The following is a 17841-nucleotide window of genomic DNA, read 5'->3' as shown; positions in this document are numbered from 1 at the left end:
TGTCAACAAATGGCTACATCTTTGCATAATTTTCTCCATGGCAGAATTTAAAGCCTCGGTATTTTAAAACACGATTCCATGTGCTTCCATTATATTACTTATCACAATGTATTCCTGTCATTTCTTATGTACTTCTTTATTCTATGAGAATGCCAATTACTTGATAGCAAAGATCATGACTCACCCATGTCTGCATTCTTAAAACCTAGCACAGTGATTAAAAGATAGAAAATACTCAGCCATTTTTCAAGTGATTGTCTGTATCCTGTACAGGATAGAAAATTACTTCTCAATATGATGTCTTCTTCATTTTATGTTTCCCATGTTCATGATAATCTCACATTCCACATACCCTCCTCAAGACTTTTGTTCTGTTTTATACTTTCTAGCTATTATTATTTCAAAGGGTTTTTTTTTAGGAGAGGGTATCAAAAAGATTGTGTATAGCTTAATATCTTAAATTGGCAGCATCTATATTTATAAAAGACATCAAAATATGGCAATTTAATGTTCTATTCACTAAAATATTTGACTAATTATACCTCTAAATATTTACCTGTCATTAAACAAATGATTATCTGAAGTGATTTAAGACTCTTTGGATTGGTGTATTTTACTAATTAATAAGCAAAAGATGGTTTAAATTGACTTATGGTCACATAACTAATGTTAAAAATAAATGTTATTGTTGAAAATGATGATGATGATGATGATAATGATGATGATGACTATGATAATAAGAGCAGGATGACATAAGTGGGTAACTGTATTTTCTAAAGATGGATACAATATTATTTCTCATCTCACATGCTCCTTTTGACCTTTACGCTCTTTCCATTGAAAGATGGGGTTCGTGTCTCCTCTCCTTTGAATCTGGGAGGCTCTTAACTTGCTTGTAACCAAGACTATGACAGAAGTGACACTCTAAGATTTCCAAAGTTAGGATAGAAAAGGCAATATGGCGTGTGCTTTGTTAACTGTAACTTATTCTTGGATCCCTGAAATGTCACATAAAAAGCCCAACTATCCAGAGGCTACCATGCTGTGAGAAAGCCAAGTCCCATAAGAGGCTAAATGTTGCCTTCCTCAGTCTTCTATTCCTTAGTCCAGATGTCAGACATGCACAAGAAAGAGTTTGTGCCCTCTCTAAATTCCTGACCCATAGAATGTGAGAGCATGATACATTGATGGTTGTTTTATATCACTATGTGTGGAGTAATTTGTTATGCAGCAATAATAACTGGAACAAAGAGTGTGACAAGGAATGTTTATGTGTTCATCAGTCCTATTTCTTCTTAGGCACAGAGGAAGAGGGCATTCACCAACTCCTTTGCAGTTTATTCAGGTCCTTTTGATGGATTTTGTCCAATGAGATGTAGAGAAAAGTATATCGCATTGAGGTCTGGCCACCAAACTTCCTATTCAATTATCTACCCTTTCTCCTATTTCTGCAGTGACATGGAGGCCAGCTTATACAGATGGCAAAATCAAAAGATTGAAAGATACTGAATCATTGAATCACTACCTTGTAGAGACGTGCTCAGGAAAACAGGCTGGCATCAGATCAATGTAAGGTTGATAAATAAACCATCATTGCAATAAGCTACTGAGATCTGGGGGTTGTATTACAGCAAGTAGTATTTGTTATTCTAACTACTACAAAAACTAATACTCACTAAGCAGTTACAATGCCCTAGAAATTTTACTAAATGATTTGCATACATTAACCCTTTTAAACTCCGATGAACCATCCTTACGTAGGTACTTTTGTTATCCCCATTTTACAAATGCAAATCTGAAGTTAAAAGACTACATGACTTACCTAGGGTTACACAGATATTCCAAAGAATGGGAATTTCCTTGAAGACGGAGGCAAACCTAAAATAAGTTTGTACTCTAAGAGTTAAATAAGCAAAATCCCCTGGAAGTGATTAGTCATTTGTAAATGCATTGTCAATGTAAGTTTTTGGTAAATGGGAGCCGTGAATTTAATCCCAAACCATTAATTTTAGAGACAAAAAAAGATATACAAAAATCCCTAGTTTTATTTTAATTTTATATTTTTTAGTAAACAGACCACTATGGAATTGTTAAAATGTATTTTACAGCCATTTTTAAGGTTACAAATAATTTTTGCTATGGGATCTTTCTATATTTTATGACTTTAATTAAATTTCTGATTTCTGTTCCAAACATTGCAATATAAGACAGTATAAAACACACTTTAATCATTAAATTTATAGATAATTTTGTGACTTTTTAGAGCTTATAACACCAAGGGACTGATAATAGAGGATAATGTGCATAAAATACACTCCAGCACGTTCTACAAGCTCTATCCTTAGGATCTTTTTTTCTTCCACAACCCAACAACTAATACATACACTGAGAAAGTCTCATCAGGGCTGTTCTACAATCGTCATCATCTTTAAAGAGTAATCTTGTCACCTGCATTAGGTGAAATGAAGAACTTTTAAAACAACCACATGGATCCAACTTCACAGAAGGTTCTACAAAGACAAATAGCATCAAACAGACATGTACTGTGCATTCATAATTACATTAGTGGCCACAAAATACAATGCTTAGTACACATCCTTGGAACTCTTAAAACCATCTTAAATAACAGATCAAACAAATTTAATTCTTTGTGAAAATATATCTCAAGGTAGTTTCTACTGTCCCTCATTTTTGTAGTATAAAATTTAAAAAAGTAACATCACATGTTCTTGTCCTTAATTCCTTGGGGTCTAATGATTACATTTTGAACAAATGTCCAATTTGGAAACCAAATCAACCACTTTATTTAATGCAAAACACTGTAACATTTTTTTGGGGGGGTCAGCGTCTCACTTTGTCACCCAGGCTGGAGTGCAGTGGCAGAAACTGTAGCCTTGACTCCAGGGTCAAGCCATCCTCCTGCCTCAGCCCCACAAGTAGCTGGGAGTATAGGCACACACCACCATGCCCAGCTAATTTTTCTGTTTTTTACAGAGATGGGGGTTTCACCATGTTGCCCAGGCTTGTCTGAAACTCCTGAGCTCAACCATTCCACCTGCTTCAGCCTTCCAAAGTGCTGGGATTATAGATATAAGCCACTGCACCCAAACAGACTTTGTTTTAAAGGTCTGAATCGTCCTTATTTCATGTAGCCTACATTCTTTTGTGGGAAGAAAGAAAATAGATAAATAAATGAATAAATATGTAATATGTCAATGATCATGACAAACGCTATGCAAGCATAAACTTGAGCAAGAAGATAAAGAGTAGCTGAGGTGGGAGATGCAATTTTAAATGTGGCTCTATATAGGATCTGTGTAGGATGTTGGATAAGGCAAGGATGAAGCTGACCTGAAGAGGCCTCCTGTGCAGAGTCCTGGAAGAAAGCATCACAGTTAGAGAGGACAGTAAGTGGACAGATGCCAGAAGCATGGGCCTGTCTGAGGAATTGGGGGAACAGCCAGCAGGCCAATGTGTCTGAATCTCAGGGAGCAGGGAAGAGTAGTAGTAGGATAAGTGCTCTTTAACAAATTGCCCAAAAAGTGATTCTTGGGATTTATTTGTTTATAACTGTTCCATCAACAAAAGGAAGTCTATGGAGTCTAAAGGCTCCCATGGTATAAAAACATTGAGCTGTTTTATTCTCCTATGGTAAGAGAAAATGTTCTTTAGGCATTCAGGTGCCTGAAGACCCTGAATCTCTTCCTGTGACTTTCCCTACCAGTATATGACCTCAAGCGCCTCTATTCACTTAGAGAACTTTTGCTATCAGACTCCAGAATATTTTTCCCTTTGAAACGCCATTATTTAGTTTACAGATACTGGAGTTATCTCCAGTATCCCTCCATTAGCTACATCAAAGTCTGTTTTCTAAACTTCATCATTTTATAAGTTGTATTCCCATATTATTTTCTCCAGAAGGCTGATTCGACTCTCCAAAAGTTGTTCTTGAAATGTAGATATGCAGAGAAACTTTATGTTTGAAGTAAGAGGTTAGCATTCCTTAAGAGTTTTTAGGATAAAAACAAGCTTTTGTACCAAAATAATAGAACTTACTAGATTGAATACTTAATATAAATCTAACTTATTTAATTACTTATACAAGTTTATAATAATATGACATTTAATAATTCACTTAACAAAAAGCAAACCAAAAACTCTAAGATTCTGCAAGTAACTGTCTTCCCCATATTACCCTTCCATTCACAATGTTAGCCATTTCCCCTGAACACCTGAAGGTGTTTTCAAAGGGAGATGCTTGGCTCCTTATATTCAGCTACTTTGAGTCAAAAGCTCTGAGCTGCACTTGTGTAGAGCTCTCTGAGTGCAGGACTAGACTGCATCAAAGTCCTATTGGACCATGGACTCTCCTGCCAGTCCAGTGGTGTTGACCCTTTGGTGAAAGAGCACTTCCCAGAACGACTTCAAGCTGAACATCTTTCTCTCAGCATGAGCAACTGAGATCACTAACTAGCGCTGCTTTTGTAGCTTAACACGTTTCCTGAATATCTTTTTCTTACTCTAGTCACCTCTGCTCCCTTAGTCAAAAGTTTCTTCAAATGGGATACACAAGAGGAGGGCCATTAAATGTGCTGAGAGCATAAGACTTCTTGCTGACCAGTGCCAGCAGGTGTTCCAAGGTTTCCCTACCTTATCCTGCTACAGACTTCTTTTCACTAAGGTTTGATTTAAATTTGCATATAAAACCAAGGTTACTTTGCTATTGGCCTTTTACGAAGTTCCCTTAGGAATCCCCCTGGTAGGTGGTTTCTTTACAAACTGGTCCTGACACTAGAAAAGAGTCATATTACTTCCAGAAAGGCCAAAGTGTTTTAACTGGCATTCCATGAGTCCTGTGAGGTTGAAGAGCAGAGTAACTTAGATGAACTTAGGAAATCTGCCTAACACTGAAAAATGAAAAGCTATGAAGTCTTTGTACATTAAATAAATTGGAAATGGTGCCTGAATAAATTCTCCACAGTCAACAAAGTATCGGAAAAGCATGAAGGGGAGAAGCGCACATTTGATAGCCGTTAGGACTATGGAGAGAAAGTGTTCCCTGGGGTTAGAAAAACTGGCTTGACAGGGAACTATGATCATTAGTGCCAAGCACCGGGAACTGTTGCCCTGTGGGTGGAGATGATGCACCACAGGGCCTCAAGCAGTACCATCAGGACCCAGAAACTAGTGAGCTTACCAATTTATCCTCCAAATTGGACACTTAAAAGTAAAAGGCGGTATAATCCAGTACTGTCCTGTGCAAGCCAAGCCATACATATATATACTCATCCTGTCACTATATTTTAAACTCACTTAGCATATACCTGTTTTATGTAAACTCATTTGTAATCCCAATAATCTTTAGATACAATTAATACTACACTGCCCCCACCCCCTTATCCACAGGGGTTATGTTCTAATACCTCCAGTGAATGCCAGAAACCTTGGATAGTACCGAATCTGATTGCCATCAATGTGAACACATTTCCATTTCTGTCCTCCACCCACAAATTTAATGACTTTTCCATCTTAACTAAGCACTTATCATATACCCTGTGGCTGTGACTTTTGAGTCTGAAGAGTGATAGCAAAACTAATTCTAGTTTCTTTTTCCTTCTTTACAACCCTACAGACAGAAGATTCATTCTTACTGTAGATCTTTGCAACCTTGGCATATGATTTTTTTTCTTTCCTTATTAAGTCAAGAACTTTCACCTTTTCACTTAAAGGAAGCACTTTACAGCTTCTTTGGCATATCAGAATTGCCTGCATCACTATGTACACTTTGGGGTCATCATGAAGTAAAATAAGGGTTACTTGAACACAAGAACTGCGATACTATATGACTAATGGGAGGGGAGCATAGACAACATGGATCTGTTGGACACAGGGATGATTTACATCCCAGGCAGGACAGAATGGAACAGCATGAGATTTCATCACACTACTCAGAAGAGTGCACAATTTAAAACTTATAAATTGTTTAACTCTGGAATTTTTTATTTAATATTATCAGACTGTGGTTGACCACAGATAACTGAAACCATGAAAATCAAAACCATGAATAAGGGGAGGTCTACTCCTCTATAACATGAAACAACAACAACAACAAAATGACATGACAGAATACAGTTGATGAATTTCAACATTCTATAAACCTTAAAAATTGAATTTCAAAACGTACAATAATCAAAGGTGAGGCTAAAATTTAATTTTATGCGTTGAACAAATAATGCAAAAATATCAAAAGGAATGTAAAAACTTCCTTGCAGCCTTTGGAGAAGGGTGGGTTCTGGTAATTAAACAACTTTATTTGAAAAGCATCAGGGCATGAACATAAAATTTGGAAATTAAAACAAAAAAACAAGAGTTTGATCTAGAAAAGAAAGGGTGAGAAAAAGAGTACCCGGATGAATGGCAAGCCATCAGGGTGAAAAGAAGAGTAGAGGAGTGTGGAGAGTACAGCCTGGGACCCTAGACTGTGAATAGAAAGGGTTAGCAGAAGTCATTCTAGGTGGTCGTGTAGCTCCAGGAACCTCGAAGACAAGACAATTCTAATATTCAAATATTTGGGATGATTGGATGTATAAAGGAAAACTAATAAAAAGGTGAGTGGATTCTTGGAATAGCCAGGTGGGGTTTTCATGAAGGCTAAAACAAAATCTCCAAGGCAAGGTTTAGTAAACATTTTCTGTAAAGGGTCAGGTAGTAAATATTTTAAGCTTTGTGAGCCATTACAGTCTCCTTACAACTCCTCAACCTTGTCACTGTAGCACAAAGAGTCATAGATATAAACCAACGGCTGAGTCACGTTTCAATATGATTTTATGGACACTAAAATTAGAATTTTATACCATTTTAATGAGTCAAAATATCATATTCTTCTTTTAAATTTTTTCAACCATTTAAAAATATTAAAACCATTCTTAGGCCACAGGCCATACAAAACATATGGTGGATCAAATGTGGCCCAAAGGCCAAAATATGCCACCTGCTGATCTAAAATAGTAAATAATGATTCACATATATGAGAAATAAAAAATAAAAGAGAACCCCCATACATTAGAAATGTTTGGCAAACAGTCACTTATAAAGTAGAAAGGTATTATTAATTTTATAATATTTGAGATATCAGCATTTTTAATAGTCCGTGTAAGTTTTTCTGATTAGCCCTAATTTGCAATTTGGTATGATTTTATCTATTTAAAATTAGCTATTTTCTGAGGTGTTGGCTATGGAGTTGATTATTTTTTAATGAACTTTATTAATATCTAATTTACATACAACTTTAAATGCAGTTTGATGAGTTTTGGCAAATGTATCCTCCAAAGTAATCACCTCAAATGATCGGTTTTCTTAAGAGTCTGCTGAGAATTTAAGACAGTGATAAATCAATCTGTAAGTCAATCTGAGGATAACTGACATCTTAATATTGAGTCTCCAACTTCAGGAATATGATCAATCCCTTCAGATATTTAGGTGTTTTTAATCTTTTTAATGTTGTATTATAATTTTCAGAGTATAGATATTATATTTGTTTTGTTAAAATTATTACTTATTTTATAATTTTGGATGCTGTGATATAGTCTACTTTAAAAACAATATTTTCCACTTGTTAGTTGCTACTACATTGAAATACATATTTTGAGTTTCATTGTATCATTGTATGTCTCTATTGTCCATGTCTTATTTAATTTGCATTTTTTTCCTTCTTTTTGGAGATGGAATCTTCCTCTGTCACCCAGTCTGGAGCGCAGTGGCGTGATCTCAGCTCACTGCAATCTCTGCCTCCCAGATTCAAGCAATTCTCCTGCCTCAAGCTCCTGAACTGGGACTACAGGCACGCACCACCATGCCCAGGTAATTTTTTGTATTTTAGTAGAGATGAGGTTTCCCCATGTTGGCCAGGCTGTTCTCCAACTCCTGAGCTCAGGCAATCCACCCACCTTGGCCTCCCAAACAGGCATGAGCCACCGCACTTGGCCCTAATTTGCATTTGAAGCATGGACAGTCTCATTTTTTTCATCATCTCAGGAAACACTGTTCAGTCCTTTACTTTTACATACAATGATACTTAGAAGTAGAAATTCAGTAGTGTTCTTCCATTTTCCCCTGCAGGGAAGAAACTGATGACATCATGTAAAGTAAAAATATAAACGGTAACATGTAGAGCTGAGACTTGAACTCAGGTCTTCTGATTTTACACAATATTCTTTCACTATTTGCCCATTTCCAAACTTAATTCCAGAGAATTGTAATTGGATAAGATAACATTCTACATTGGTTAGTGACTAACTGAAATTGTAAAAGTGTTTCCTTTAGTAGTTTGAGTATGAAACTTCAAATAGACAGAAGCTCAGCCTGGAAGACACATAAAGAAAAGATGTCTACAAGGCCACGAAGAAAAAAATATGTTATGGAAGAAAATGAAAGAAATTTATAGAAGTCATGACACTGCAGGTAATCTCAATTGAGAAAGTTATATTTAGTTCCAGGAAAAGCCATAAATCTATTCATTCCTGTAGGTGAAATAGAATCAGACCTAAAGATTGTCTGGTTATATAAGCCGATATTGTATATCGGACTGTGTCCCAGTTCTAGAAGCCATGTAAATGATTCATGTAAAAACAATTAATGTAAACTGGGCCATGTAAATTTATCTTATTTTTCTTTGTTTCCTCAAAAATTAACCTTCATCAAGTCAGATATGCAAAATATGTTCCTATTCCCTGATATATAGAGTTAGAAAACTAACACAGAAAATGCAAACTGGAGTTATGGACCTGAAAATCTACACACTTGGCTTTGGAAAGTATCTCTATATTTTTGAAGTGCCTTTGATAAGGCACATATGAAAATTCACAAACAAAACATGTGAAATCTACATTCTGAATGCCCGTTATAGGAATAATTTTACCTGAATCTTGTTTCTTTTTATGAGGATACTTCACTGCGGGCCACTTATACTACCCTCTCCCTCAATTCAATTATGTGCTCTTTTAAAATTTCCTCCATTCGTGGTTAAATGTCTTTTACCAAAAAAAGATGAACATTGAGAGTTCAGTTCTCATTCATGTTTTAAGGAGTCTATAAAAATTATGTGCAGAATTATAATACTACCTTAAACTAATATAGGTTCAAAAGCATAATTTGCATTAAACGGTCTATAATTTAGACCTGATGTTAATAAGCATAAGTATCCTCTTATTCAAACATTGCCTTATAAAAGAAGAGATTTCTTGATTTAGGACTTTGCCCTTCATGTTGCTCTACAAGCATGCTTATGTAGTTAATATTCGTCAAGATATACAAAAATATTAAGTAGCTTCAGTAGGTCTAGTAAGTACTAACTCTATGTGGTAATAATAGCAGTAGTAGCTATCTTCTTATTATAGCCTATTATTTATTAAGCATTTCATTTCTATTAACTCATGTAAGCATAATAATCTTTTGAAGTAGGTTTAATACCATGTCTATCTTACAAAGGAGGAAATTGAGGCTAAGTAAGATTTGTTTCTTGCTTTAGTTTTAACCATTATATTATGCACTCTTAATAGTTGCATAATTTACACATATATATTAAATATCAAACAGATCAAAATATTTAATACTGCTTATTCTATGAGTTTGCTAAGTATGATAGTCTATAGCCTCACTTGTCTACACACTGAATCCAGTGGAAATAGCAATACTAAATGTCACAGTATTTATCTTAGAATTTTAAACAACTGCTAGCATAATTATTGATCAAAACAAATAGTAAAGACATAATCATATTTTTATAAAACCCTATAAAATGCCAAGTTCTGATCTTGAGTTAGTATTTTATTGTTTCAAAGGCACTGAAGAGTATTCATAAAAATTCAGACATAAAATGGGATTCTGATGCACTTATAAATATCCTCAATAGCATAGCCTATCCCTCCCTGAGCTTGTATAATTATACATTTATTGCTTTAATGTTGACACTTTTTAGATACCTTGAAGAAAGGATCAAATACTTTGCAGTTCTAAGGCCAGAATATTGGCCAGCATTAAATTTGACCTTGTGAAAAAGAAGATTATACCAGATCAAGTTTATTCTCTTCTGTGAAAAAGGGACAGTCTTTAAGAAAAAAAGGGATAGATTTTCATTTACTTGCACCTAAGTGAGAATTTATTTTTATCCTATAACCCAGTTAGGGATTAAGTCCATAAGTTTATGGATCATTTTCCAAGGAATCCCTGTAGAAGTTGTGTCGAGGTTTCCCTAGAGGCTGCTTAGGGAACTGGGGGTATAGAGATAGAGACGATTAGCCTCTGGGTGTTCCTCCCTGGTTTCAAGTACAGCAGCTCTGATTTTATTTGCTTTATCTTTTTGACCATAAAGTGTACTTAAAGAAATAATATATCTGCCTTAAAACTCAGAAAACACTCTTTAAAACCATATACTTAGAGACATGTTCTCAGTTGCGTGGAACATCAAATGCTAAAGGTTCTTAACACTAATGCTCTTAACTGAATCTCTCTAGCAGGGATTACAGTCAGATAAAGGGCCAATATAATTTAATGTTTTTATTAGTTATTTAGTTGAAGAAACTAAGACTCTACATTTCATGTTTCTAATTGATACTAACTTGATAAATTCAACAACCAAACCAGAAAACAATCTGATAAATCATATGAAGAATCATATACAGTTTAACAGGATTAGGACTTAAGAACAAGAACAGAACAAGTCAAAATAAAGGATGCATACATAGGCAACAACAAGATAAAAAAAAGGAAAAGGAAGTCAACCTCTATCCAATAAATATAATGTTTAAATGGAAAAAAATATAGGCTAATAGCAGTTGGCTATATCGGTAGAAATAACATAAGAACAAGTCTTCTAGTTTATTTGACATTGGACAGACACCAATTTGAATGCATTTTTGATAGTCTCATTTGAGAATTTTGTTAAAAATTAAATAAGGACTAGTGAAGAACACAAAATACTAAATTATTCCTATGAGAAAAAGTTAACAGAAATGGAAGTATTTATCTTGAAGAAAAAGAGATGACTATGGGAGAAAATTACTGCTCTCAAAGGCTATTAATAATTACAACAAATTGTTCTCCTGCCCTACAGAGGAACACTGTATATGAGGAATATGTAAAAATAATGGCAAGATAATTTGATTTGCTGTAAGTAAGCTATCTTGATAATGAGGAAATTTAAAAATACTGGAACATCTAACTGGGAGAAGCTATAAGATTTTCTTTTGCATCCCTAGATAGCTTTAGTGAGAAAAAAAATGCATTCCCTACCCTGGTTCTCCTGTGCTATCTCACTGGTTTATATTCTCAAATATCCACTCAGGGATAGTGAAAATGGAGAGGTTTCACTCTGGCAAGACTATATCCTGAAGTTCATGTGCCTTCTTTACACTTTTAACGTTTCTTTTCTGGATTCACCTACCTCCCAGTTTTGGGTTATTACTAGTCCACTAATCCACAGAGGTAAGGCATAAAAATTTTGCAACAAGAAAATTGGTAAAGTTTCTTGCTGTTTAGACATAGTCAATTGGTACAGGGCCAAATTTTCTAACCACTTAGAAATACTTGTAGGTTGCTCACAAGTATTTATCCTGAGGTTTCTCTTTGATATGGTAATTGGTTTGCTTTCAGGTTTTCCCAAGCCTCAATGTACTAGATTCTCTGTCTTGGCACCCTTAGACTTTCTCTTACAAGCTCTTCCACAGCATCCTTCTGCCCTGCCAGACTCCCTAATATTTGCTGGCCCTTTTCTTTACAAGGTCCACAAATGACTTACGGACTGCTCAGTATAGCCAGTGACATTCAGGCCCATCAGATATTAATACTACTGATGCTACACTCATATATTCTCAGCACTTCTATTTCCATCTTACAGACTTACTAACAGTTAAGTCCAGAGGCTTGAAAATTGAATTCTATTCATACTTAAAAATTATATTCACCAGTCCCACTGAATCTTCCTACAGCAAGCACCTGCTACCCTGCCTGAGAATTACTTTCACTGGCCACAAAAGCTTGATTGGCCCTGAACATGAGGCTCAGGTGACACCTCTGAGGGTAGCTTTTCACCCAGGATGAATAGGTGGCTAAATCTCCAGTTTGTTCATGTCAGGTAAGATAATTCTGAAGTGCTGAGGTGCAGTCTGCAGTACTACCCAGAGTTTACCAGCAGGATCAAGCCCCAAGCCCCAGTTGCCTGCAGTGACTCATAATTATACCTTCTTGGTTTTCTTCCCCTCTCTGCCTCACTTTGTCTCATTTTCTACTAAATAGACTACTGATAACACAAATCCTTACTTCAGAGTCTGTCTTCAGGTGAATCCACTTAAGATAAGGTATCTCCATATCTTTACATATGCATTTTCCAAAGAATGTTCATTTTTTGGTAACATTTAAAAGAACACTTTGCATTAATAATTGAGGGAAAACAATTCTGGTTTCTGTATATACAGTGTGCCCACAACAAATGGTGCTCTCATGCCTGGGAAGGTGGAATATGTGTCCCCAAACAGACAACTCCCAGACTGGGACCCTTGAAGTGTTTGTTGTTGCTGGCAACTCCAAGTGAGATTTCTTGCAGAACACTCTGTGATTTTATGATCTAGGATGAGAGGGTTTGGCCATAAAACATCATGTTTTCCTATCAATTCCACTACAGTGATAAGAAAGATTCTTTCCTTTTTGTTCAAGAAAAATAAAAAAGCAAATTACTTTATGTGTTTTTCTTTGGCTTCTGATCATGCTAAGGGACACCTCAACAAATCCTGCACCCAATAAATCCTATCTTTTCTGCACACGCAGCAGTAAAATGCACTCATTTGCGTAAGTTATAACCAAATACATAAGTAAAAGTGTTGTTTGTGACAGTGGATCTGACTTTGGGGATACATATGAACTTCTAAAGTTTTAATAGATTTCAGCATTGACATTACAGCATAGAAATAAAGCATTTCTTGCAGTCCTCCCAGGCATTCCAGATGGTGAAGAACATTGCAATAATTCAATGGAAGGAAAAGCAAACTTACCCGAATCATCATGACTGAACATCTGATATCATGAATTGTATCATAGATCTTCTTTGAGATGTCCACAAATTGATTATCATCCAACACATTCAACGAGTTTTTGCTTAAGGCTTCCAAGGCAACATTCACTTGTGTTACAAATTCAGGAATTACTGTTAAAATAAAGAATAAGGAGAAGATTGTCCTCTTTGTATTTTTGGATTTCTACAGTAGTTTCCAGGAAATGTAGAATTTGGTTTTAAACAAATATTTGATTAATAGCTCTTTAATTGTATTTTTTAAATATAGAGATACACAAATTTTAGCAGGATTATCTTGAATCTCTGAAAAGTAAAAGGAATCAAAGACAATTGAAGGCAGTTTTTTTTCTAAACCCCAGGCTTCTGGAGAGAAAGGCAATTTTATATAAATGTTTTAAAAGATTATCTTTCCCCTTTATATCATTTTTTTTTTTACAAAACCTTGGGACCATACAATCATTTCTCATCCTATTCAATATAAACCACAAGAAATTACAAAAAGGAATTGGTGTGTAAAACAGTTGGAACTGTAAACACAAAGATATTTAAAGAAAAAGCAATTGAGTTGCTAAACAGAAGAAAATTTAGTTAAAAGTAGTAATTCTATCTTATAGAAATAGTAAAAATATTGTAAACTTCCTTTTAGTAAGATGTTTTCTCTATAATAAAAAATTAGTGAAAAGGAATTGGCATTCTCATATGAGAACTATCTTTAAAATAACAAAACACTGACTGACTATAGGGATATTTCTATCAGTAAGCCAATCCATGGATTATCTTTTTAAATTAAGGCTTCAAAATAGTTTCAAATAAAAACACTTCTTCAATTTTACTTTTAAGGTTAATGATATTAACAGTTATTATCTCTTCACTAGGCTCAAGGTACTTTTCTAAGTGTTCAATGTGATTTAAATCTTAACATAACCCCAGTATTAACTGAGTATTAATAGTTTAACTAGGACACAGAGAAATCAAGACTTCCACAGATTCATTCTGTTAATGTGTAACAAGAGATGTGAACTCAGAGTCCCCAAATGCAGAATCTACACTCAAACTAATCTACTATATCATAGTAAGGAAGCCTCTTGCCCATATGAAGATGTTGGATAAGAAGATTAATTTTTAGAAGAAATAATTCTAAACCTGGAAGATAGAAATATTTTGACTGGTATAAAAATATCAATAAATGTTATTTTTCTACATTTAATTTGTATCTGTATGTATGGCATAGCATCTCTTGCAATTCTACCTGCCATGTTATTGATATGAGGAAATTTTAATGATATACATGGGCACTCATTTTATCTGGTGCTTTCTTTCCTCTAGCTGCTAAAATGTATCACCTATATCCTACTTCTGAGCCACCATACCTGCTGAAATTATCCACTGTGCTCCTATTCTCTGTCCGTTTTCTAGGCACACTGTCTAATAAAAGGTGGCTACCAGCTGCATATAGCTATTAAACATTAAATTCATTAGCCTTAAATTTTAAATTCAATTCCTTAGTCATACTCATCCCATTTCAATTGCTTAACACATACATGTGACTAGTGATTACCATTTTGAAGAGTGGAGATATGGCTATTATCAAGGTAACTTTTGGGATAACAGAAACTTCTATTGGGTCATACCACTTTGCACTGAGAAACCCTCAAATCACAGTCTCCCTTTCAGTGGATGGGATAACAAAGCAAGAAGGAGCACAAACTCATACCACTTTGCCTAGGAGAAACAATCGCAAACCACAATTCTCTTTTACATGGATGTGACTCTCAAAGTATCTCTCTAATCTAGACCTTTTTTGTTAATTTCAGAACTGCATATCCAACTGACAATGGCAAAATTCTGCCTGAATCTTTTATAACACCTCAAACATATTCTATCTAAATCTAAATACATTTCTTTCTACCCAGGAAACCTAATTTTCCTTTCCTATATTCTATGTTGGTGCTGAGTCATTCATGAAAAAACCCAGGTGTTTTATCTGACCTCCTATACGTCTTTATTCCTTACATCCAAATACCTACTAAGTGCCATCTGCTCTACTATGTAAATATATCCCAAATCCTTTGAGAATTTTTAGCCCCACTGTCTCTATTCATCATCATCTACTATTTCAGTCCACAGCATAGTTCCTCCCATGTCTAAATTCTGCTCATTCTCAGGTTAATTTTAAGTATAATCTTATGAATGGAACCTGCTCTTAGCATTAAGTATTATAGTATCTCTCAAATGATGGACACTCAATAAGTTGTTTTATGAACACATCATGTTAATACAGTGTTTACAAGTTTTCAATTGTTTCTTGAAGCTTTTCTTTGTTTATATCCTAAGTGCATAGGCTGGCATGCAGTAAATAAATGATCGAATGAATTGAGTGATTAAATGAATGAATGAATTAATTAATTAATATGTAAAATCAAGCAAAGAGTAAGTACAATGAAACATGTCCAGCTTGCATTTAAATGTGATTTCGATTTTGTTAACAACTGAAAAGCTCCAAAAATATATTTATGCAGGCTTATAGGAACATTCAAATCTGCTTAATGAGTTAATCATTACTTTTGTAGTGTTAAAAGAGGAGGGAATGTCTAAGAAAATGTGTCCAGTTATTTCACATTTCCTTCAGGTTCTGGAGTAGACAGCAAACCAACCGTCAAAACTACTACTCTAAAGAACAGGACAAAATGGCTTCTAGCCTCTGTGATATGCTCTATTCACTCCAAAGACATAGTTAAGTAAAAAGAGATATGTCCTCAAAACCTGTAGGGAGCTGTCGGCTACATAACTTTATTCATAGTCATCCCCACTAAAAAATGTTTTTTCTCATATACCAAACAAGTGTGCCATATAGTAATAATTTAATTCTGTCTGTTAATACTTTCAATCTGCTATTATTGATACAGTTCCCACCATCTTCCTATGTAGATTTTGGCAAAAAAAGAAAAAGTTAAAGTCATGTAAAGATCTGTTTTTCACTGCCCTGTGAAGTAATTGTGAGAAAGATTTAAGGAATCTTACAAAAAATACAACACAGCCTTTTCATTAGTGCAAAATGATTTCATTTTAACTCCTCTAAGGGCCTTTTACCAATAAATTAATATTAGCTCCAATGAAAATCTTTCAGAAGCAAATGTTTAATTTCTGAAGTACAGATGGAAACTACTACTTTCTCACCCTAACAGCATAAATGAACTATTCAACGCTGATATGTAAATCATTTCTCATTTCATTAGCTTAAACATCAGCTGTGGGTGTACTTTACTTACACTATGGACATATGGTTGCTTGGATCAAACTAGGAATAAATTTTTTTAATGATTTCAAGAAAATACAAAATGAGTATAAATAAGTAGTCAGTTTATGGTAATTTAGAAAGAATAACAAATTGACAAACCTGTCTTTACTCCATAATCTACCTAGGTTTTCAGAAAATGAGGTTTAGACATTAATATACAATCATGCTATACAATTATTGATCAAAGAGAGGGACACCTTAAACACGTCCACTCTAATCAATTGAAATGCCAGATAGGATAAGCTGTTCTGAACTTTGGAGTGTAGATTTATCAAACAAAGGCAGCCTTTTGGTCAATACCCCAGCGACTTCAAAGTATCTTGTCTATTTTACACAGCCAAATTCGGAACCAGTTCTGAACTCTTTTACAGTCTATACTTTCTCTTCCTACTTTATTCAGAATAGACAGAATAATAGCTACCATTCTCACTCATCTTGGCACTGTGCTAAGCATTTTAGATGCATGCCTCATAATCCTCACAGAAGCCCTGTAAGGCAGGAACTATTACTATCCTGATTTACCTATGAGGAAACTGAGGTCACACAGTTAATAAGCGATGGGCTGGTAATTGAGAATACAGAGCCTGCTCTCCGAACCCTAAATCTGCACTGCTTTCTTTTGATAAGTAAAGTCCATGGGGCTTCTGAATTGCTGTGCTCCTGGGGAAATTCATGATAATTTTCTGACAATGCAGTTAACAGACCTACACAGCCAAGTTCTCCTAGGCCTTGAGCTTCTCTCTGGTAGTAGCCCAAAAATATTTTATCCCTTCTTAATCCTTGCTAAATTTATTATGTGTATTTGAAAGTAGGTGAGGATACATTATTATGGAATTAAATAGGTCAGAAAAGAATTCAGACTCATTAATGATCTAAAAATGATATCACCAAATTGTTTTCTACCATTAATAAAACCCAGATTAAAATATTTCTAATTATACCATTATCTTTGAAAATTACTGGTGGTAAAGAAATTTGCCTTTGAAAGCTCACATAATGCTAAGTCATCATTTCTTTAGGTTATGTTAAATAACTGGGAGAGAATTAATAATAGTAGAAAGTGGCATTAAGCATATAAATGACTTCTACAAATACCACTTCATACTCTTCTTTTTTTTCATTTATTCAATAAATGCTAATTATTGTGGTTCATATGTATTTAATATTTAGGGAGCCAATATTATGTATCAAGAATACATTTGGTACCTCATAGATCATATATCATACAAATCAATGACTAGTGAGGATTTCACCATTTTTCAAATGATATGCCCCAAAGTACTGACCTACTCTGATCCTTTATCACACATCACATGGTTAACAAGAGCAGCACTTTTGACCTCTGTGTTATACTCTACTCTATCTTTCAAGAATATATGGAATATCTTCAAAAAGTAAAAAAAATAAAATACTAGAGAGAAAGGACTTAGATATAGCTTCATGAAGCTGATATATTATGTTTTCCCCCTCTGGCAGAGTA

General features: G+C 34.7%; 1 protein-coding gene across 2 annotated transcripts in view; it reads right to left on the bottom strand.

Moving 5' to 3' along the window:
* Positions 1-17841, bottom strand: part of CTNNA3 (catenin alpha 3) — a 1765907-nt gene that overhangs the window by 364036 nt on the left and 1384030 nt on the right. For both annotated transcript variants that reach the window (XM_054435153.1, XM_054435155.1), the window contains exon 13: positions 13044-13195. In XM_054435153.1, coding sequence (XP_054291128.1) covers positions 13044-13195 — 152 coding nt within the window. The remainder of the gene's footprint in view (positions 1-13043; positions 13196-17841) is intronic.

This window comes from Pongo pygmaeus, chromosome 8 (assembly GCF_028885625.2).
Source record: "Pongo pygmaeus isolate AG05252 chromosome 8, NHGRI_mPonPyg2-v2.0_pri, whole genome shotgun sequence".
Lineage (NCBI taxonomy): Eukaryota > Metazoa > Chordata > Mammalia > Primates > Hominidae > Pongo > Pongo pygmaeus.
Note: the sequence above shows the minus strand (reverse complement) of the source record. Positions and strands in the feature narration are given on the sequence as shown.